This window comes from Coturnix japonica, chromosome Z (assembly GCF_001577835.2).
Source record: "Coturnix japonica isolate 7356 chromosome Z, Coturnix japonica 2.1, whole genome shotgun sequence".
Classification (NCBI taxonomy): Eukaryota; Metazoa; Chordata; class Aves; order Galliformes; family Phasianidae; genus Coturnix; species Coturnix japonica.
This window is the reverse complement of record NC_029547.1, coordinates 10,112,723-10,134,512: the sequence shown is the minus strand read 5'-3', so window position 1 is coordinate 10,134,512 and position 21,790 is coordinate 10,112,723. Positions and strand designations below refer to the sequence as shown.

General features: G+C 38.3%; 1 protein-coding gene across 3 annotated transcripts in view; it reads left to right on the top strand.

The window, feature by feature from the left end:
- RANBP3L (RAN binding protein 3 like) overlaps nucleotides 1-21,790 on the top strand; it is a 33,892-nt gene that overhangs the window by 8,978 nt on the left and 3,124 nt on the right. The window contains exons 2-14 of one of the 3 annotated variants that reach the window (XM_015848519.1): nucleotides 221-279; nucleotides 545-581; nucleotides 1,195-1,272; nucleotides 2,320-2,394; nucleotides 3,515-3,583; nucleotides 4,269-4,393; nucleotides 4,832-4,935; nucleotides 10,335-10,416; nucleotides 11,478-11,565; nucleotides 14,962-15,092; nucleotides 15,418-15,538; nucleotides 16,054-16,196; nucleotides 16,829-17,018. In XM_015848519.1, the coding sequence (XP_015704005.1) occupies nucleotides 221-279; nucleotides 545-581; nucleotides 1,195-1,272; nucleotides 2,320-2,394; nucleotides 3,515-3,583; nucleotides 4,269-4,393; nucleotides 4,832-4,935; nucleotides 10,335-10,416; nucleotides 11,478-11,565; nucleotides 14,962-15,092; nucleotides 15,418-15,538; nucleotides 16,054-16,196; nucleotides 16,829-17,018 (1,302 nt within the window). Of the gene's footprint in view, nucleotides 1-220; nucleotides 280-544; nucleotides 582-1,194; nucleotides 1,273-2,319; nucleotides 2,395-3,514; nucleotides 3,584-4,268; nucleotides 4,394-4,831; nucleotides 4,936-10,334; nucleotides 10,417-11,477; nucleotides 11,587-14,961; nucleotides 15,093-15,417; nucleotides 15,539-16,053; nucleotides 16,197-16,828; nucleotides 17,019-21,790 lie in introns of all 3 variants that reach the window. The other 2 variants (XM_015848518.1, XM_015848520.1) reach the window with 2 other exon arrangements.

The following is a 21,790-nucleotide window of genomic DNA, read 5'->3' as shown; positions in this document are numbered from 1 at the left end:
TTGTAGCCTTCAATTAAGTAAAACTCACCCTGGGATTTGTGGGACTAACTCTTTTATTTTTTAACTATGGACACTGTTGTACATCATTGCAGCTTTTTGGTTTCTTCATCTCTAACAAAGAGAGAAAGTCTTGCTTACTACTGCATAGCACTTTAAGAACTATGGTTGATAAGGTGAATCTCTATTATGAGATTGTAATTAAAAAACCCCTCTTTTCCAGAGAGATCAGTGCTTGCCCAGCCAACATTTATGTTCAGAATGAAGGACCGCCCTTTGAAGGTAAAAACTTTAACTTCTGTTCTGCATCATTGATAAAAGGACACTGGAAAAGAAGATTCTATAGAAAATGATCCTAGAAGTAATAAAAGATTTTTGCCCAGATCTCAGCATTAACTGAGATTAAAATAGAACAAAGAAAAGAGAAAGGTAGAAATGAGACTGGTTTTAATACACATATATTGGACTGATATACTTTGTGACCTGCTCTAGAAAATGGCTGCTCTATTTTCCTTGACCTTTCCACACTTATTTTTTTTTTTTCCAGCGGCCTGCTGAAGATCCAGTTTGCAAAGCTGAAAATGGTAATAACCGCCTCACTGCAACAGTATAATACACTGATATATTTGTAGGGTCTGACTGGAAAGACATTTTGGAACTGGAAAGTGTGCATGGAACTTTATTTTGTATGAACTGGGACAAATGAGTGTTAGTAGTCTAAGATTACATGGGATATTGAGCCACCTTCTATGTCCTGATATATATGTCCCTATCTTAAATCAAGAATTCTTCTTGGCATCATACCTCTCACATTCATCAGGAAGTCAAACTACAAGAAGCCCTGAAAAGGGTCCAAGTATATTCATCAGCTATATTTGCTCTTAACTGCCCTTTTCTATTTGTTGAAACTATAGTATAAAGTAGCTTAGCATTCTTAGTGCCCTTCAAGCCTGCAAGCCATGATCTGATAGCAATGGCTTAATTTTAGGTCCCCTGAAATTAGTAGAAAAAACCCTATGGCTTCCTGCCGGGTGCTGACAGAGATGCTAAAACCCTGTTTTGCTTTTATAGATGGTCTTAAGACTGTTCTGTAAATCATTCCTAGAATTTAATGTGTTCAGGTTTTGATTCTCATAACACTGTGCTGAATCGTATGCCAATCACTCTCTGCAGAAAATTATATTTGCTTTTCTCTAGATTTCATCTGTTCTTCCAAAAAACGTGCAAGATCATCATCTTTTGCTTTCCAGAAGTCCATCTCAGAGTCTAATACAGGTATACTCTTTACGTACCGTCGTGTTATAATAACCGTAGTTTTGTACTCTTGTCTTCTACAGAAGTGAAGGAGATTTCCTGTCCAATAACTGTTTCTGCATGGTAGGAATGAAAATTTAAGCATATCTGTAAACTTTCCTGCCAATTTTCAATAAATGCCTCTTGAATTTAAAATACGTTATTTTTCTGTATTAAAATAATATTACATAAATAATTTAAAATGTATATATTCCATAGGTTTCCTTAATGAGCTCAAACAGTCAGTAGAAAAAGAGGGCTAGACAAGAGTGAGATGCCCTGGTTGTGGAAGAAATTGTTGTCCCTTCGGCAATTCCTGAAAATGTGAAGCAGAAGGACTTCTCTTTTCATCTAACTCACAGGAGGCCTCAAAGTTCCTTTGAGGACTGTGGTTTTTTACCACGACATCCAGAAGTGCACACAAGTCACTGAAGGCTGTTAAGCAGTGGGACTGGTCACTTTTTTATAGTAATTGTTTAACACAGTAGTGGGACCAGGAAGTTGCTTGAGTATTTGTGTATTACTGTATGTGAACAATATTTTTGTTTAGTTCTATGGCAAACCATAGCTAAAAGGCAAAGCATAGCTAAAAGGATTTAAGATAACCTAGGTTGCGTTCACGCTAAAAATTACATTGAAATCATGTACACACACACAAAGAATCAAACAAACAAAAACATAGGGTAGAAATTTTAGGGTATGTCTGCATTAAAATATGAAGTAGGATGCAAAAGCAAGCTTAGTTAGTTCTCTTGGTTGTCCACAGTATTAACTGATATCTTACTCCCTGCTTCCATTTTGAACCTCACCAACTGATGATCTCTGAGACACAGCTGCTGAGCCAGGCTGTGCTACTTGGCCTCAGAGATGTCTTCACTTCAGCAGTATAGACATAGCCTACTTTAGAAAGCAGTAGATAACAGAAAATAGTTTATACTCCTGTCAATTAAGATGTGACATTGATTTGTCTAACTTTAAAATTAATCTTGTTTTGCTCCAAATAATAATTTCAGTTTATTATTCTTTCAGATACAATGCTTGCTGAGAAAAGAGGAAGATCATCTTCCTTTACCATTCTTCCTAGGTTCCCTCCCTCCCGGCCAAGTAAGTAAGAAAAATAAATAAATTAGAACAATATGTATTTACATATTAACTTAATATATTAAGCATATATTAACTAAAATGAAGAGGTGTACAGAACTGCCTTCCTACAGAACAGGGACAGAGATGGACAGGATTTGGCTAGGCTGTTATTGGGACAGAAGAAAGAAATATGTTAGGAGGGTTGGCAGCTCAACAAAAGAAATGGTTTTTGCATTTGGTTTTAGGGAATCCTGCAATGCAGGGGAGGAATCTTTCAATGAGTTACAAATAGACATTTTATTGTGTTGGCACAAATAGTAATTGAAAAACCAAAATGGAGTTAAAGTAATTAAATGATTTAGTTTGCTTGTGATTTGATAGTTATTGATCCTGTACAAGTGTCATTTTCTTGTCTGGGAGCCTGTCTTTGATCTGACTAGTGACATTATCAGCATTCTCTTGCTTCTTTATACTGGAGAAGACATTGTGGACTGAAATCCCAGTCTGTCCTGTCAGGAGCAGATCTTTGGCAGACTTCAGCACGAGGGATTTCTGAACAGTCTTACAAGGACAATGTTGCAGCAAGAAATGGCATTCTTCCTGCGATGAAAAAGCAGTGATCATGTGTAGAGTATTTATCAGTTCTGTGCTTTTACAGTGTGATATACGTTTGCTATTATGGACACATTTCTTGATGTCATTTTTTATCTTTGTAAAAATGGTGAAAACATCAGCAGTGAAATACCATCACTGCAGTAAGTTATGAAAGCTTTTTTATGAGAACAAGGGCAGGGCACAGTAATCTCCTCCTGTGTTCTCAGGTCTCATTTACTCATCTTAAAAAATCATTAGATGGAACCAGATAGTGTTGCCATTTCAGAAGCTTTGCTTACTAGCAGAGCCTGGTTTTCAGAGCTGAATATTTTCAGGGATTTATGCATGTGTTAGTGTTCAAAAGAGTTTTGTCTCTGGCAGAACCAGAAAACCCATGGCACTTGCTGTACCTAAGTCAGTAACAGCTGTTCAGGTTAATTGGTTAAGATATTGCTTAGACACTAAGTGGGGAGAACTTACAGAAACGCTGAGTAATCATTTAGAGTTTATCTTATTTGTTAATCAAGTATAAATCCCTTATTCATAGCAAAGAACAACATATTCATGACCTCAGCTCTTCTTCAACGAAACACTGACATTGAAAGTACAAAAGAAGGTAACTGTCATTGTAATATTCATTCTCTGTAGCTCCACAAATACATTGTTAACAGATTCAGAAAAGGTAAAATTGGCAACTGTTCTGTAAGCTGAGTGATATGCTAATTGCCTTTTTGAGGTTTATGATTTATTTATTTATTTGATGGTGTAGATATTCCCTGAGTTCTTGTCTGAGGTTCTGCTTTGACTATTTAGCTCCTCAATGTAATCTCAAATAGTGAAATTCCACATTTCTAATACATGACTGAATAGGGATCAAACTCTACTCTTTGAGATGGCAATGAAATGCCTTCTTGGTGTCTTCATTAGCAAGTGCATGATTAAGCATGAAATGCTAGAAAGCAGTATTGATTTGTTTTGACCTAAATGTGTAATATATGTATAATATATTTAGGTCCAAATGTACATTTTGGTTTAAATATCTTATATTGTACATTTATACATATATATATATAGTGCATTACCCTCTTATCCTGATAGGGTAACAGGGCATAGTGACACTTTCAGAGTTATGTGTTTTAGAGGAATTAAGATATTTTAGAATATGTACTAAGGAAGCAGTAACAACAGAAGTAATTTGAAGAAACTTTGAAGCTTTCAGTTAACTACACAAAACACATCGATATTAACTAAATGCGGAGAAAATGTCTAGGTTTAAATATTTTGTCTTTGTATTTTGCAAGGATCCTTGTCAGAAAGTCAGTTGCGGAATGTCATTAGACCTGCCATTTTACAACCTCCACAAGCCCTGACCTGTTCTGAAAATCCTGTAGTGTCTCTAGTGACTAAGAAACAAGCACATATTCAGGTAAAAAGAAAAGCAATTTTACTGACAAAAAATATGTTTGAATCTCCATCAAATGAATAAAGTAAATAAATAAAAATAAAAAGCAAAAGCATGGATCTGTTCAGTTCAGTATTCCATGGTGTGATTTTCAAGGAAGTTCCTCTATCAGTTTGAGGGGAGTCAGTGGAAACTGCTAAAAGAATGCTGTTTTAAAAAATCATGTCTTCTTTGCAGTCTAATGCAACTTCCAGATATCAGAGTTCTTTGGGCAATGGAGTTTGGGGATTTCCTGATTTTTTTGGTGTATTAAGGGTGCTGGCTGAGTATACAGCAGGAGGAAGTTTTTACCAGCTATCACATATATCAACCTCAGTGACTCTGGATTTCTTGCAAACATGTTTATAACAGAAAATAAGCTTGGACTGATTAATACATCCTGTTTTATTATTTTATTTCTAGTTATCTGAAGACAACTCTTATTCCTCATCTGAGAATTCAGCAAGTTCCAAAACAGCAGTGAAGTCACCTATTACTGTGAATATTTCTAGCACTAAAACAGCACGGTAATTTTGATTATTACATTTGTACACCATTTGGTTACTTAGCATATCCCCTGCCCTTTTGTCCTGTATGTGTAAACCTATGCTGTCCAAATCCTAACTGTACTCACTGGTATTTGTGCGTGGTGCCAGGATTTGTGTGTCCTGACTTGAGTTCCATATGCTGTAATGAATGGAGTCCTGCCAGGAAACAGTTCATTTCTCATTAACAACTCCCAGGCCAGAAACTATTTTGGTTCACTATCTCATGCAGCTTTGTCATTTCAAACTATATCTTGGTATTGAATGTTTACAGTCATGTTTGTGTCCCTTTGGAGAACCCTGTTCTGACTATATAGCTGCCCCTCTTCATAAAAAGATGATTTGCCAAACTGTGCAAACATATCAGACAAAACTCATGAAGAAAAGCATGCAGTACCATCACTGATAAAAGCAGCCAATATGCTACATCTGTACACATACCAAAATCTGTGGCATAAGAGACTAGTAGCTGTGATGACTGCAGTGGAGTAGCATCTTTGTGCAGACATGGATTGTCCAGGATGAAGTTCTGAATTTCTGCATGAGGAAGGTGACTTCTTTGCATTGGGACCGTCACCTCCCTGTATAACTGAAATATATCAGTGTGAAAGTGGTCCCTTGATTTACTCGTCTCTCTCTGAAGTCTGGCTCATGAAAATACTAACGATCTTTCTGAGGTTAGCTAGTTTAGTGCAGATAGGCTATTTTGTATTAATAATGCTTGCTAATGGTGGATGACAGTTTTCTACATGAAAGTTGTGAGTATCAGGAAAATACCTGAAATGAGTTACTGATGAGAGAAGAACATTTCAAAACTGCTAGAGTTATGGTAGTGAGGTTAGGTTGCAGTTGGACTTGATGATCTTTAAGACTTTCCAACCTCTTTCCAACCTGAGCAATTCTATGATTCTATGATTTAATTGCTAAGGCCACAGCAAGTGTATTTTCAGTGTTGCATCCATTCTCCCTCCCACCCAAAGAGGTCAGAGAATATGATGGGGCCACAGGTAAAGAATCCCAAGCACAAACTTGGGATGCCAGGCTTCAGAGGAGATGATGGATTTTATATGCTCAGACAACTTAGATTCTTATTCTTTATCAACAAGAAGAGCGTTATTAAAGTGGAGATGCACAGTGGTGATTTTGGAAGAGCCAGCACACCCATGCTGTGATGAAACCCTGTGAGGACAAGATGGAGCCACGTAACTTACTGGATTTTTAGTAGATTCAGAATGGTGGTAATACACATATTAGAAAAGCTAAAGGAAGACTCTACCACCTTCAGGCCAATTGATACCTGCACAGTATCTAGGAAAGGACTAGATACAGTCCTAGGAGCAGCTATCTCTTATGAAACAGATGAATAGAGAAATGCTTCGGTGAGTTTCAGTACTGACAAGTTACAGGATTTGAAAGTTCTCAGTGTTTTTTTTCCTTCCACTTTTAAAAGAGGGATTTATCATCTGCTTGGTGTATTCTATGCCTGATCAATTTTGTGTATCAGAACTGTGGAAAAATGTTAATTGCCAAGCTGAACATTCATTTAAAAATGACCAGATACTTTCTGTTCTTTCAGCATTACAGGGGGGTGTTAGTGCCATTCTTCTGATCTCTATAAGGTGCTTGTTTCTTTGAAATACATCACTAAAGTCTTTTTCTGGCATAGCTCTTTTCTCAAAGGTAACTTTGCAGATATTCATACAGCATTAAATTCTATATACATGCTAAAAAATAGCAACCAATGCAGCCAAGGCCTACATTTATTCCTAAATAAATATCTTGAGTTTGTTTTTAATTATTAACCATGGTGAAGGTATTGACATGTGTGTACATTAAACAACAACATCAACAACAAAAAGGAAGGAAATTCAATAGCAGGGATTCTTGTTGCCTGTGGATGTCTTGTTCTGTCATTCTTCTTCCACTTGTTCTTCTCTATGTAATGCAATTCTTCAGAGTGATGAATTAAAATGGTTTCTTAGTCCTCTATAACTGCAGTGGCTGCCCATGTCCCATTTCCAACATCTCAGTTTCCTGAACTAGCAGTAGCTTAGAGAAATTTGTTGAGTTTCTTGAGTCTGATTATGAAATCAGTAATTACATTAAAAATACTAAAATGATTGTTATTGATATTAATTATGAACACTTAAAATTATTAAAAGAATAAAGGAAAATATTGTTAAAAAAAGGAAATCATTTCTGAAGCGACAAATACAATGCTGTCAAATTGCAGGCTTCTGATGATGTATTCAAGTTTTCACACTGATTTGCTTGAAAACCTGCAGGGGGTCAGGGCCAGCCCTAGAACTGGAAACTCTTTGGACATTGAGAAGGATCAGCTGAGCACCTAGATCTGCTTCTATCTTTCCAAGATCCTTTCCAAGTTTCTCCTTCTGTTCTTCTTTGTTCATGGTAATTCCCTGAATTCAGTGCCTCTGTTTTACATCTCCATGGCAATATCATCCCTGGCACATTTTGTTCTTGCCCTGCAGCAACATGAGGATATTAAGGTTTTAATGAGTCTCTCAGGCTGGTACTTCCAATTTAAGAACAACTAGAAAAATCCTGCACTGATGACTTCTTTCTTGAATTTCTCAAAACACACAAAATCCATTTAACACATTATTTGTGTGAGACAGTGAGTGCTCTGGCTTCTGGCTTTTTAGCTCTCCTGGAATGCTGTCCTTACTGATTTGCAGGTGCAGCAACCTGGAAACGTCAGATGAAATCTTAGGATAGATATGGATTGCAATTCAGTGAAACTTAGAGGAGAATTTACTAAAGAACAAGAAAGTCATTAGCTTAAACACACGTCAGGTTCCCCTTTAATGGTGAAAAACATGTATGAAGGATTTCAAGGCTGAAAAACTTCTGATTTTCAGATTTTTGTTTAGGCCCAAAATTCAATGCAGTACTCAAGGTGTGGACTTACCAGAGCTGAGTACAGGGGGATGACAGTGTCAAAGGGTTAGATGAAGTCTAGGTAGATTCTGTCAACAGCCTTTGAGAAGGAGATCTGATTAGTTAAGCAAGACCTGCCTTGAACCCATACTGGCTGAGCCTGATCCCCAGTTTGTCCTGCACATGCAGTGTGATCTCAATCAGAATGATCTGCTCCATAACCTTTCCTGGCACCACAGTCAGGCTGACAGGTCTGTAGTTCCCCAGACCCTCCTTGTGACCCTTCTTATTGGTGGAAGTCATATTGGCAAGCTTCTAGTCCTCTGGAACCTCTCTGGTTGACCAGGACTGTTGATAGATGGTGGAAAGATGGCTTGAACATCACCTCAGCCAGCTACTTCAGCACACCCTAGGGTGGATCCCACCTGGCCCCATGGACTTGTGATGGTAGATCTCTGTTTCCACCTGAATAGTGACTGGAGTTCATTTTGCTCCCCATCCCAGATTTTCAGGCCAGTGGTTAGAGTACTCTGAGGATAACTGACTTTTAAATTAAAGAAAGCATTGAGAACCTTAGCCTTTTCCTGATCTTCTGTGGTCACGTTTCCCACCGCATCCAGTAAAGGATGGAGATTCTCCTTAGCCATCCTCTGATTATTAATATATTTGTAAAAATCTTTCCATTCCCTTTTACCACAGTGGTCAGGTTGAGTTCAAGTTTGGCTTTTGCCTTCCTAATTTTCTCCCTACATATCCTAACAACTTCTTTGTACTCTCCCTGAGTTGCCCATCCCTTCTTCCACAGGAGGTAGATTCTCTTTTTCTCCTGGGGTCTCAAAAAAAGCTCACTGTTCATCCATGCCAGACTTCTTGCCTGCTAGCTCATCTTACAGCCCAGGAGGACAGCCTGCTACTGCTCCTTTATGATTTTCTTCTTGAGGAACATCCAGCCTTCCTGGACTCCTTTACACTTCAGGACTGACTTGCAAGGAACATTTCCTACCAGTGTCCTGAATAGTTCAAAGTCTGCCCTCTGGATGTCCTAGGTAGCAGCTTTGCTGCTGATCACAAAACTTCTACCAGCTGCTTGTAGAAGCCTTCATCCATCTCTTTGTCCTGGTTAAGCTGTTCACAACATAACCCCAGCAGGATGTCAGGCTTGTTGGCCCTCCCTCTGATCCTTACCCATAGATACTCAAATTTATAATTGCCATCCAGAAACTCAGCAACACTGAAGCTCAAACAAAGAGAGTCATGGCATCAGCCTCTCTTCCTTGCCTATACCTTCTGAATTTCTTATAGCCATACATTGCAGCATTCCAGTCATTGGAGCAATCTCACCATGTTTTGGTAATGGCAACTAAGTCATGGTTTGTCTGCTTCCAGTTTCTCCTCTTTGTTGCTCGCACTGCTTGCATTGGTGTAGATGCTCTTCAGATAATCCATTTTCATCACCTTCAACCCCATCATTCTTCCCCCAGGCTTATCTCTCATGAGCGACCTTTTAACTCCTTCCCCCTTCATAGCTAATTTAAAACCCTCTCAACAAGCCCTGCCAGTTCCTGGGCCAGATCATCATAATTGTAGCAACAAAACAAATTTATTAACAGAAATATCCTCTGCAAGATGTGTCACCAAGCTCTCCAAGGTGAGATAAATGCTCAGAAATGCCTTGATGAGTGGTGATGAAATGTGCAGTCTGTATCAGAACATCAGATTGTCTTCCTGCCAAAACTTCCTTCTAGAACGTAAAGAGACAAGAATGGTTTTGAATTTGACATCAAGAGATGCAGTTCTACAATAAGCACAAACCGCCTATAGGGCCTGTTGTCTAAAAATGCTAGCAGGAACAACTTACACACAAGAAATTTACTAGAACATTTTCAGTGAATTTTATGGAGAACAAAACAAAACAAAACAAGATCATATTAGTTTTAAATGGCTATGTAGTTACCAGTAATCACAATTAATAGTCACAACTCCATTTATACTAGAACATTCTTGAATGTGATCCACAAGTAATGTGCTTTCTACAAGTTGTGACCCTGTCACTACTGGATTAAGTAATCACCTCCTAAAAACCTCCTGAGAATCAAGAGGCTAATTGGGTGGCAATGCAAATAGAATTTAATGTTTTTACCTGGAAAATCTGAGTCACTGAGAAGAAAAAAGGGGAGAAGTATTTTACCTAGTGGAAGGTGTCCCTGCCAATGACAGGAGGGTTGGAATTAGATGATCCTTAGAGGTCCCTTCTAACTCAAACTGTTCTATGATTCTACAGTACTACTATTTCATGAAACTTTCATATTTTTACAATATTTATCTGATTGCTTACAAGGTCATTTTTTGTTTGTCCGTAATAATGTAAGATGTGGTAGATGTGTGAACTTATATTCTTTACCAAGTAATATATTTGTTTCATTTAAAGAATTTGCAGTCTTTAAATAGTTCTAAATCACATCCTTTTATTGTTCCCACAGAAGTCAGTTAGAAGACAGAAGTGTTCTAGGAAGTGGCAATTCTGGTTTTGTGTTTGGAGAAAACATGGTTGAGAGAGTTGTGGTAAGATCTGTAAATTCTGGCACACTTTTTGTCAAGACTAGCATTGTTAATAATGCATGTTTTTTTCAGAGATTGATTCTTTTTAGCTCCTTCTGTTCTTTTTAAGATATGAGTAAGCAGATTCCAGTGGCTGTTGAAGACAAAACAACTATTTTCTGTAGGAGGGGTAGGCATCCCTGTTTTACCATCCTACTCTAATTACGAGCCTGTAAGAGTATGCAATTTTCTTTTGCTAATTTTTGGACCTGTAAAACAGTTGCTTAAATATTCCATGTAAAGCGTAACAGCAACAATAGCAGAGAAATTAATGTGTCCTTTATCACTCAAATAGTTCTCTTAAGAACTGGGAGAAGTTCATTTGAATGCTCCTGAACAGAGAATATTTAACACTCATGATAGATTCTGTCTGTGTTAAAATATACTGCACATGCTGTGAAACAGCTTAATGAATTAAATCCTGCTGAGGACTACACCACTTATACTGGAATTAAAATTCACTTTCTAGTAAGAGCACAGTGAAAAAATATGCATATCTGCCAGTGAAAAAGTTTGAGAAGTGTAGGGCTGGTTTACAGCTTCTGACAAGGATTCAGATAAAAGAAGTTGAGTCACATTATTGTCAGAAGTCAGAAGTATTTACTTAAAACATATGTAAGAATCTTCATCTGAAAAACTGAAAGACTGAAAGTTTAAATTCCTCTGAAATTGTGTGATGTCTGGGAGCTTTAAGCTGTTCTGGGATTTAAGTGTGTAACTGGAAATTAGCTGTTACTTAAACATATAAATCCTTCAGTGCATTTAAAGCTTAGACCAGGATCCTTACAAAGAAGCCATTATTCTTGGCAGGATCATGAACTAATTTCATGACAATAAAATTACCTCCACTGAAGAATAAAATTATATAATTATTGTATAATAAAAATGATTTTTACTCGTAATGTATTAAAATTCCAAATCTTTTACCTACTGTACATTAAAAGACTCAGTGTTCTATTCGATAAGAAGTAATATAGCCACTTCATATAAACAGGAAATCTTACTTTCCCATTTTTCTTTTCTAGAGCCCTGAAAAGCATTCCATGACATGCAATGAAGCTGATTCATACAAAAGAGAAACGTCTCCTTACATAGGATCTTTTCATGTGACCAGTAAGCATACTCAACAAAAAGGTTCGACTAGCTTTCATACTGCATGTTTGAGTGTGTATTTGAGGTTGTCAAATGAATGGTGCTAAATAGTTTTCAAATGTTACCGGCATGTCTCATCTCCAGTACAAAATATTGCATACTTGCATGTGAAGTCTGTGTTTAGAATCACACAGTCATAGAATAGTTTGAGTTGGAAGGGACCTTTAAGACCCAATTCCCCTGCTACAGTCAGGGACACTTCCTTCTCCACCACATTGCTCACAGCCCCATCCAGCTTGGCCTTGAACACATCCAGGGAAGAGGCATACACAGCCTCACTGGGCAAACTGTTCATGTACCCTCACAATAAAGACTGTCTTCCTAATATCTAGTCCAAATCTAACCTCTTCCAGTTTAAAGACTTTTCCCCTCATCCTGTTGCAATCTGCCCTTATAAAAAGTCCCTCCCCATCTTTCCTGTAGGCTCCCTTCAGGTACTGAAAAGCCACTCTAAGATCCTCTTGGAGCCTTCTCTTCTCCAGAGGGGATGTGCTCCAGCCCTCTGATCATCTTTGTGGCCCTCCTCTGATCCTGAGCCAACAGCTCCATGTCCTTCTTGTGCTGGGGACCTCAGAGCTGGGTGCAATACTTCAGGTGGAGTCTCACGAGAGTAAGGTAGAATGGCAGAATCAGCTCCCTTGACCTGTTGGTCACGAGCCTCTTGATGCAACCCCAAATACAGTTGGTCTTCTGGGCTGCAAACACACATTGCCAGGTCATGCTGAATCTTTCATTAACTGACACTCCTAAATCCTTCTCAGGTCTTCTCTCAAGCCGTTCTCTTCCCAGCCTGTATGTGTGTTTGGGATTGTCCCAGCCCAGATGCAGGACCTTGTGCTTAGCCCTGTTGAACTTCATGAGACTGACATGGGCCTGCCTCTCAAGCCTGTGCAGATCCTTCTGGGTAGCATCCTTTCCCTCTAGCATGTGAACTGCACCATTCAGCCTAGTGTCTTCTGCAAGCTTGCTGAGGGTGCACTCAATCCCACTGTCCATGTTACCTACAATGATGTTAAATAGCATCAGTACTGGCATTGTTCCTCAAGGAACACTACTTATCACTCATTTCCTTTTGGACACTGAGCCATCCACTGCAACACTGCAGCACAGCGGAGTGCCACCATCCATTCAGTTTGTTATCCAGAGTGTGATCCATCCATCAAATCCATTTTTTTCCAGTTCAGTGACCAGGATGACAATGTCAGTCTACAATCCAGATAAATAATGTCAGTTGTTCTCCCTTTATCTGTTGATGCCGTAATTTCATTATAAATGGCCACCAATTTGTCAGGCATGACTTGCCCTTGGTGAAGCCATGTTGTTTACCACCAATCATCACATCTTTATTTTCTGTGTGCCTTAGTATGGTCTTCAGGAGGGGCTTCTCCATGATTTTGTCAGGCATAGAGGTGAAAATTACATTCCAGTAGTTCCCTGGATCTTCTTTTTCCCTTCATTGAAATTGGGGGTTATGTTTCCCCTTTTACAGTCAGTGGAAGCTTCACCAGACTGTCATGACCTCTCAAATATGATGGGTAGTGACTTGGCAACTTCATCCACCAGTTCCCTCACAACCAGTGGATGGATCTCATTGGGGCTCATGGACTTGTGCATCTTCCATTTGTTTAGATTATTTCGAACCTGACCTTCACTTACAGAGGGCAGATCTTCTTCTCTGATTTCATACCTTTTCTTTCTGCAACTTGAGCAGCATAGCTTGTGCCCTTGCTGGCACAGTCTGAGGCAAAGAAGTCATTAAGCACCTCAGCTTTTTCCATATCCTTGTATCTAGGTCTCTAGTTTCCTTCCAGAGAAGATCCACATCTTCCCTGGCCTTCCTTTTGTCCCTGGTACACCTACAGAATTTGTTCTTGTTCCTCCTTATGCTCTTGGCTAGATTAATTCTGCCTGGATTTTAGTTTTCCTATCCTGATCCCTGCTGCTGGGACAGCGTCTTTGCAGCTCTCCCAAGTAACGTGCTCCTGCTTACACTCATATAGACTTCTCTTTTGCACCAAACTAAGTCCAGGAACTCCTTGTTGACCCATGGAGGCCTCCTAGCACTCTTTCCTGCTTTTCTCTTTTTTGGGATGCACTGCTTCTGATCTTGGAGGAGATGGTCCTTCTTGAACTTCATGTCATCACCTGCCCCTCCTTGTTGGTGAGGACAAGAACAAGCATAGCACCTTTTCTTGCAGGTTCCTGTACCACTAGGAAGAGGACATTATCATCAGCACAGCTGGTGCTCTGCTGTGACATCCTTCCAACAGATATCAGGATGGGTAAAATCACCCACAAGAACCATGTTTTTTGAATGTGAAGCTGTTACTGTCTGTTTACAGAAGGCCTCATCCACTTGGCCTCTCTGGTCCAGTGGCTTACTGCAGACACTCATTACAGTGTCATCTTCCCCTGCCTTCTCTTAGTAATGGATCAGGAGCAGCAGACCTCTCTCAGTAATGGATCAGGAGCAGCAGACCTCTCAGTAATGGATCAGGAGCAGCAGACCTCTCCTGGTAATGGATCAGGATGACAAATGGGTGCTGCTGCAGAAAGCAGCTGTGGTTTGGTATTTGAGGTCTGAACTAGACTGACTTCAAAATGAGTTATCCAAGTTACACAGGAAAAGATAAAGTTTAACTGCTGTGTTTGATATTTGAAAAAGTGCAGTGAGCTTAGTGAATAACTTAGAGAATGCATTTCTGAACTACAGTTTGAAACTATGTGCTGTTTGTATTCATTCGTAACCTGATTGTAGGGCTAAAACTTCTGTAAAGACAGATTGCAGGGGTTATTTGTGACTCCATTGGGTAGCTTTTCTGCTAGGCAAGACACATAAACCTTGGCTGTAAGGGAATTCCAAATGGGTCCCCACCGTTAGCCATCTATGCACTGTTCTCTACTAATGGTTGTACTCAGATCTTCTTTTGCAGCTACATTCTTTCAAATAAAATGTAAAAAAGAAAGTAACAACATAGAAAACATATATAATAGATGCATCAATTGGGACATATGCCTTTCATTATATGTTAATCTCCAGAGTATTATTAGAAACCAGTTTTATCTGGAAAGTCAATTTCTGATTGTTTAGGGCTTGTTTCTGCAACTTGTCCCTGGGGGCAGATGGCTGCATCTTCAGAGAACCCCATTCAATTCAGAATGATCATAAAATATCTGAGACATTTTGCAGTATTCCAGCTTTTTTTTTTTCTTTCTTTTTATTTCTTCTATTTGGACAAAAGCATAATAGCACTAAGTGACATTGGATGCCACAGGGAGTAATGAATTCATGGGCCACCATACATGCCAAAAAATACCCATTCTACAGAGAAGATTTCCTTCTTTCTTTCCCTACAGAAACAGCTTTGCTGAGGAATGTAACACTGACTGAGGCAGCAGCTGCTCATATTTCCAAGCCAGGGGAGAAAATCCTGTTAGATAAAGTTGAAGTTATAACTGGAGAAGAAGAAGAACACAATGTATTACAGGTGTGTATTTCATAAAGCCCTGATGGTGAGCAGTTTTGTTATTGAAAAGGATATCTGAGTCTCAATTTACTAAATTTTACTGCATTTACAGAATCTACTGCTGAAGCAATCAGAACATCATTAAATGCTTTTATGTTTTAAAATTTAAATTTAAATTTTGTAGGATACACTTATTATTATTGTTATTATTATTTTTTAAAATATATATATATACCCATGCATACATATGTACTCAAAGCCATATCAGAAGACTTAAAAACATTAAGTTTTAGAACCAATAAAGTTAACTGCGGATCACAACTTGCATTATATATTTCTCTTTCAGATTAACTGCAAGCTCTTCCTATTTAATAAACTTTCTTCAGTTTGGATTGAGAAAGGCAGAGGATACCTGAGGCTTAATGACACTTCCAGCAATGAATGTGGAATGTTGCAATCGAGGCTGAGTAAGAATTAAATAACAAAGCAACTCATACACAAAACACTGAGTAACTAGTACTGTTGCTGACTAGAATCATTTTCACTCAGAACATTTAAAACTGAGTAGCTAACTTTATTTAAATCAAGCTGCTAAGAATCTTTCTATCCTAACCTGATAGAGCTAGCTTTGGTACAGACTGAAGCACTTCCTTGCCTGAGCGTTTTTCTCTTGGTTTCCTTATGCATGCAAGCTTGTGTTGTGAGGTTCTGTGCCTTTTTACCTGAAAGTATCTCTAGCTTAGCCATCAGTCTGACAGTTCATGCAGGAACACTGTTTCAAGACACTTCTGGAATGCTGTTTTTCCTGTGCTGTCATTTTTGTAACACATTATAGTTTCAGTAGATTATTTTCTTTGCATGCCAGATTTATTGAAGAAATTAATGTATTCTGAAAATATTAGCTGCACAGAAGTGCTGGGAGAAACTGCTGATAGAAAGGAAGACTGTTCCAATCACTTATGAATGAACCTCCTTATTTTAGTTATGCGAAATCAAGGCAGCTTGAGACTGATTCTCAACACCAGACTCTGGGGTCAAATGGTGATAAAAAGAGCAAACAGTAAAAGCCTGTGTTTCACTGCAACAGATCAAGAGGACCACTCCATTCAAGTATTTCTAATTCAGGTAATCAAGAGATAAAAACCCACCCAAATCCCCATGTCATTTAGGTTTCCAAAGACTTGCTGGGGCTATGGTTTTAGCGAATAGCCTTCTATGCCTTGTTAAGCTATGATTAGCTTAGGCATTATGTGGCTTTTGTTATGAAATGAGTTAACAGTGTTATCCCACCATACTTCAAAAAAGGTATGGAGATATGATATTGCCCTAGGAGAGATGCTTCTAGACTCTGGTTCAGATACCACTGAAGGAATCAGTATTGTTCCACAGTACAGCATGCATCACTTACTGTTTCTTAGAAAGGCAACCTAGTATGAATATTCAAGGATTGTCTACAGTACGAAATTTTCAGTACAAACAGCCATTATTCAGGGCAGATAATTTTTAAGGGTTTTCTTTTTATGTGATTATGGAATATTTTAAAGCTTCAACCACTGAAGGGAATCTGACATCCTTTGTGTTTAAATCTATTTTCAGAAGTAAATAAACTACTGTGAATCTTATGTACATTATCTTGATTAAAAAAAAAAAAGCAAAACAAAATAAAGTTATTTTATTACTTCTGAAAACTTTTCAGCATCTCTATAAAAATAAGGTTTCTTCTTTGTTAATTTTGACTCTAAATTTTATTTCTGCAGGCAAGATCAAAAGATGCTGGATATCTGTATGCAGCAATACATCACCGCCTTGTGGCACTGAGAAGCTGTTCTGAGCAAGAATCAGATGCTAATCAAATAGACACAGAGTCAGAAACAGCTTTTCAGCTATTAAACTGTGACAGTGATGAAGATGATGAAAAAATAACTCAAGTGAGCAACAGTGGATCTGGTAAGCAGAATTTTTCCCAGGAATGCTCTAATTCTTCCAAGGTATTCTCCTTCTAAGCAAAATTAAACTTTTTTTCATGCTGACTATAACTTTAATCAAAGTTTATGCTATAGATACTCTTAGCTAGGTAGATGAGAGTAATTCCTTGCAACTTACTGCTCTTATAGTGCTAGATTTTACTAGATAAATTGTAGGTAGAATAGTTTGGTTAAAATGGATCTATGAAGATCACCGAGTCAAGCTGTGTGATCTCTTCAGGGCTAATCAGAAGTTAAAGCACATTACTGAAGGCATTTTCTGAATAATTCTTAGACACTGACAGTTGTGGGGGCTGCTAGGAAGTCTGTTCTTTAGGAAGCTGTTTTTCCTCATGTTTAATGCAACACTGCCATGGTGCAGCTTTGTGCCATTCCCATCCTGTCATCAGTTTCCAGGAGCAAAGCCCATTACCTCTCTCTGCTTCCCCTCCTCAGGGAGCTACAATGATCAGTGTGGTTGCCTCATGCCCTCCTCTTCTCCAGACAGCACAATCTAAATGTCCTCAGCCACTCCTCATGGGATTTGTTCTCTGCCCCTATTACCAGCTTTGTTGATCTCCATTGGACTCTTTCAAGACCTTCTTTTATGGTCCTTACCTTAACACCCCTTTTGTATTGTGGAGCCCAGAACAGCACACAATACACAAGGTGAGGCTATTCCAAGGAAAGAATAGTTGGAAAATGACTGCTTTTTACTGGCTGCCTGTGCTGTGCTCAGAGCTTCTCTCAGGGCAGTTTACCCTCTTGGCTGCCCAGGCACACTGCTGGCTCATGCCGAGCTGCTGTCCCCAGCACTTCTAAGTCCCTTCCTGCTGAGCTGTTCTCTAGCTATTTGTCTCCCGTCCCCACCTTTGTCTGGCACTGATTGCTCCCAGGTGCAGTACCCAGAATTTTCCTGTGTTGAGCTTCATGCTGTCACTGATTGCCCGATGCTCAAATCTACCTAGATTTTTTTAATCAGAGTAATAATGTAGGCTCTTTAAAGTAAAGAATGTAGCTAAAACACGACGTAAGGGACAAACTGACTTAATGCTGCTCCAGAAAATGAAAGACGTACAAGCTCTTCTGTCTTGCCAGAACACAAGAAACATTTCTGGAGAAAATTCACTTGCTAGTGCCAAACTGCTACTATAGATACAGAAGCTACCAATTGAATTGTCTTTCTCATAGGACTAAAACAGGGAGGACTGAGTGGATGCTCCTAGAATTTGCTTCCTTCTTTAACTAAGTAACACGCTGTCCTCATGTTATAAACTCTTCTTTTAAAGAAGTATTCAACAGAAATAAGTCACGTACAACTAGCAGCTATGAGTAACTGTTTGCTTGAGGAAAACAAGAAAGCCTTTTTTCCCCATTTGACAGATTGCAGCTTATACCCTTGTTCCCGTGATCAACTGTTATCTAAATACACTTCAGTAGCATTCAGTGCTCTAAACAAAGTATGATGCTCTTACAGAAAATCTTCTCACATATTCCTTTATTCTGTTTAGGAAATGGAAAATTTTTGGCTTAAAAAACTCCCTATGTTGCTTCCAGCTAATCAAACATTCCCTCACTAATTCCTACATAATCTCTATTGACTTTACAAAGATTCAGGTAACCTTAAAACTGTGGATGGAGCTTGATTCCTTTCCAGGATTACTGTGATAAGAACTCTTTGTTGTTTTAGGAGGAAAAAAAAAAAAAGCCAGAAAAAAAGAAAGAAAAGAAAGAGGTGAAAGGGAATATAAAAGCAGTTTGGGAGCACAGATTTACTAGTTAAATATTTACTTTGATTTACAGAGATTTGTGATACAAATATTCGAATGGCATCCAGCAAACAGATTCTGAAATACGAGTGTCAGGTGTTCATGAGTGTCAACCCCTTTAGTTTAAGCTTCTGTCTTCTATTTGTGTTCAAACAATTCCTGTCAGCAGTTTTAACAATCCCTTTCAAATGCTTTTTGGATGACTTCTATCGCTCCCTGCTTATCTCTTCTATTATTCTCAGAGCCACGAGGCTTTAATTTTGTATAAATTTCAGTACCCAAGCCCCGCTTTATGTGTTTTACATGTGTCTATCCCTGGAACTTTAATTTCCAAAACAGGAAATTGTAGTCATAGCTTTTTTAATAAGGTGAGATCAGATTTAAATACTAATGTAGAAGCATATATTCAGATGCAGGAAATAATATCCTGCATATTTAAGAACATTTGATAAAGATCCTACCTTTTCATTTTCATTTAAATGTGTATATTGTTTTATTGATGTTACTCATTTCCAGGAATCCTCTCCTTTAAAATTGTGGAATGATTAAGGTTGGAAAGGATCTCTAAAATTATCTGGTCCAACCATCCACCTACTTCCAGTATTGCCCACTAAAACATGTCCCTACATACTATATGTGCCCTCTCCTTAAGGAGAACAGGAAGATGATGCTATATGTGTGCACTGAATTTTCTTACATGCAGTTCACCACTGTACTGTCCATAGAATAGTAACCCTGTACAAGGATGCTGTAAAATATAGGAGAGGCATTTCTATCATTCAGTATAGACAATTGTATTGAATTGTGTCACTTTCAAGTGCAGATGTTATTTTCATAAGATCTATAAGTAATAAGCTGATTTATCTGATGTTTTTATTAACTTGTGTTTCACTAATTACAAATCAGATACTTTCAGCAACAAAATGATGTTTAAGTCTGAATGGAGAGAAACAGCAGTTCATCCAACTTCAATCAATTTTTGAGAGTGGCTGGCATTTATCACTTTCTTAGAAGTGTTTATTTTTCTCACTGACTAAAAAGTGAGCTGAGTTTGGAATAGACGACAAACTTCTAGACTGACAAAAGTTAGGCAAACCTCTCCTTCCATTTATAAAACTTACTTGCTAGATATTGTCACTACAGCTGCCTCAAATTGTCTTTGTAACATCTAGCTGAGATCAGCAGAATTCTTTATTGTACATGGGAAAAACGTTCTCGCTAAATGATTTGAGAAATAAAATGATGAAAAAGTGGATAGGACAACATGCAAATAATTAGAATTAGAGTGCTCCTTTCTGAGGGGAATACTGCTGCCATCAATTGCATGACTCTCCTTTCTTGTTTTTCTTCTCTTGGAACTTGTAAACTTCATATTCTTTGCTCCATGATGGATCTGCTTCTACAGACAGAATGGAGAATTTTCCTTTGCAAAGCATACAGAATAGCTTGGTAAGGAAGAGTGGTCATTGTAGGCAAGAAGGTGGGCCCAAACCCTGTGGATAAGGAGGGATGAGTACCCAATATGTGTACTGCAATGAGTAAAATAATGTGCAAACGATTGTCACTTCCTCCTCTGCCCTGGATTATAGATCTCAAAATCTGTTTGGGATCTTCTTGTATGCTGGCAGACCAGAGTCAGGTATCTGTGCAGGTTCAGTCTGTGCAGATTGCAAACAGCTGCTTTTTAAGTCCTTTGACTACAGGCTGCCACAGTTTCGGCACTTGGGAGTAATGAATTCCTCTGCTAATACATACAAATTCCACATATAGTTTTTGTATAGATGGTTCTGTAATTTAAGTGCTGAAACTTTTTCAAGGTGCCTTCATCTTTCCACTGGGCACAAACAAAAGAGGCTCACAAAGTCAACCAGCAAGAACATGGGTCTGTTATTTAGAACCACAATACCTAAGCTTACCATTGTCAAAAGGTGATCAAAAGTCATTACTCAGACCAAGTAAATAAGATGTCCCTGAGAATATTCTTGCCTCTGATAATTTTAAGAGGTTGTACTGTGCTGTCTTAAGGCCCTTATGGAGACCCTGTCCTTTCTTCAAAGAGATAATGTTTTGCTTACATTTATAAACACCAGAAATACTAGAAGGTCCTTGAAGTGAGAAACTTCCATATTCCCTTGTGAGAAAAAAAATATAAATAGCAGTCCTTTCTAAATCCAAAATGGTCTCATAACACTTCAGGATTGTGAGGGACAAAGGTGACAGTTATTGTTAGGCAAAGAAATACTTTATGTCGGTTACTAGAGTGAATTCAAAGATGCCAGCACTCAGGACTAGGCAGGTCCCAAGGAGTCTACCCATACAGAACCATTGACCTTAAGAGAAAACTAAATTGGAGGCATACTGTGTCCTGTGCAGATGCACCAAGAATTGCATGGATTTTGGAGACTAGTGAGCATGAGATTATCATGTTATAGAAATGCTTTAGGTTTTGTTTTATCACAGAGAAATTTCTTAGTCCACTGTACATGTATCTCCTATATTGGCCTCACTGTCATCTCCTGTTGTTTATCAAGACATAAGACCTCTGTTATTGAGAGTGTTGTTGCTGTTACAGTTGTTGTTTAAAGTAAAATATAAAAGATTTTTTTTTTAAAGAAACTAATGCTCAGTAATGCTGTAGGAACTCCTGTTATCTTTGTTTGACATTTCTTGTCAATTTAAATTCTTATCCAGTGTTAAAGATTCCAAGTCACAAATCAAGCACAAGTGCACATAAGCACACACACATGCAGTTGTTAGTGATTTCAAAAAGCAGAAGAATTAAATCTCAACTTTTATTCTTGTGGTTGTTTCTGGAAGTTCAGTTTTCTTTATTCTTTGCAGTGGAAATCAGTAATGCCTTGAAAAATAAAAAAGAATGGAAGAAAAAAAGATAAGACATCTGTCAGATTGGTTTAAAAGCTGACTTATCAGAAAAGGTTTTGGGGGGACAAAGGGGGTGGAAGATTCAGATTTCATATTCTGAAAT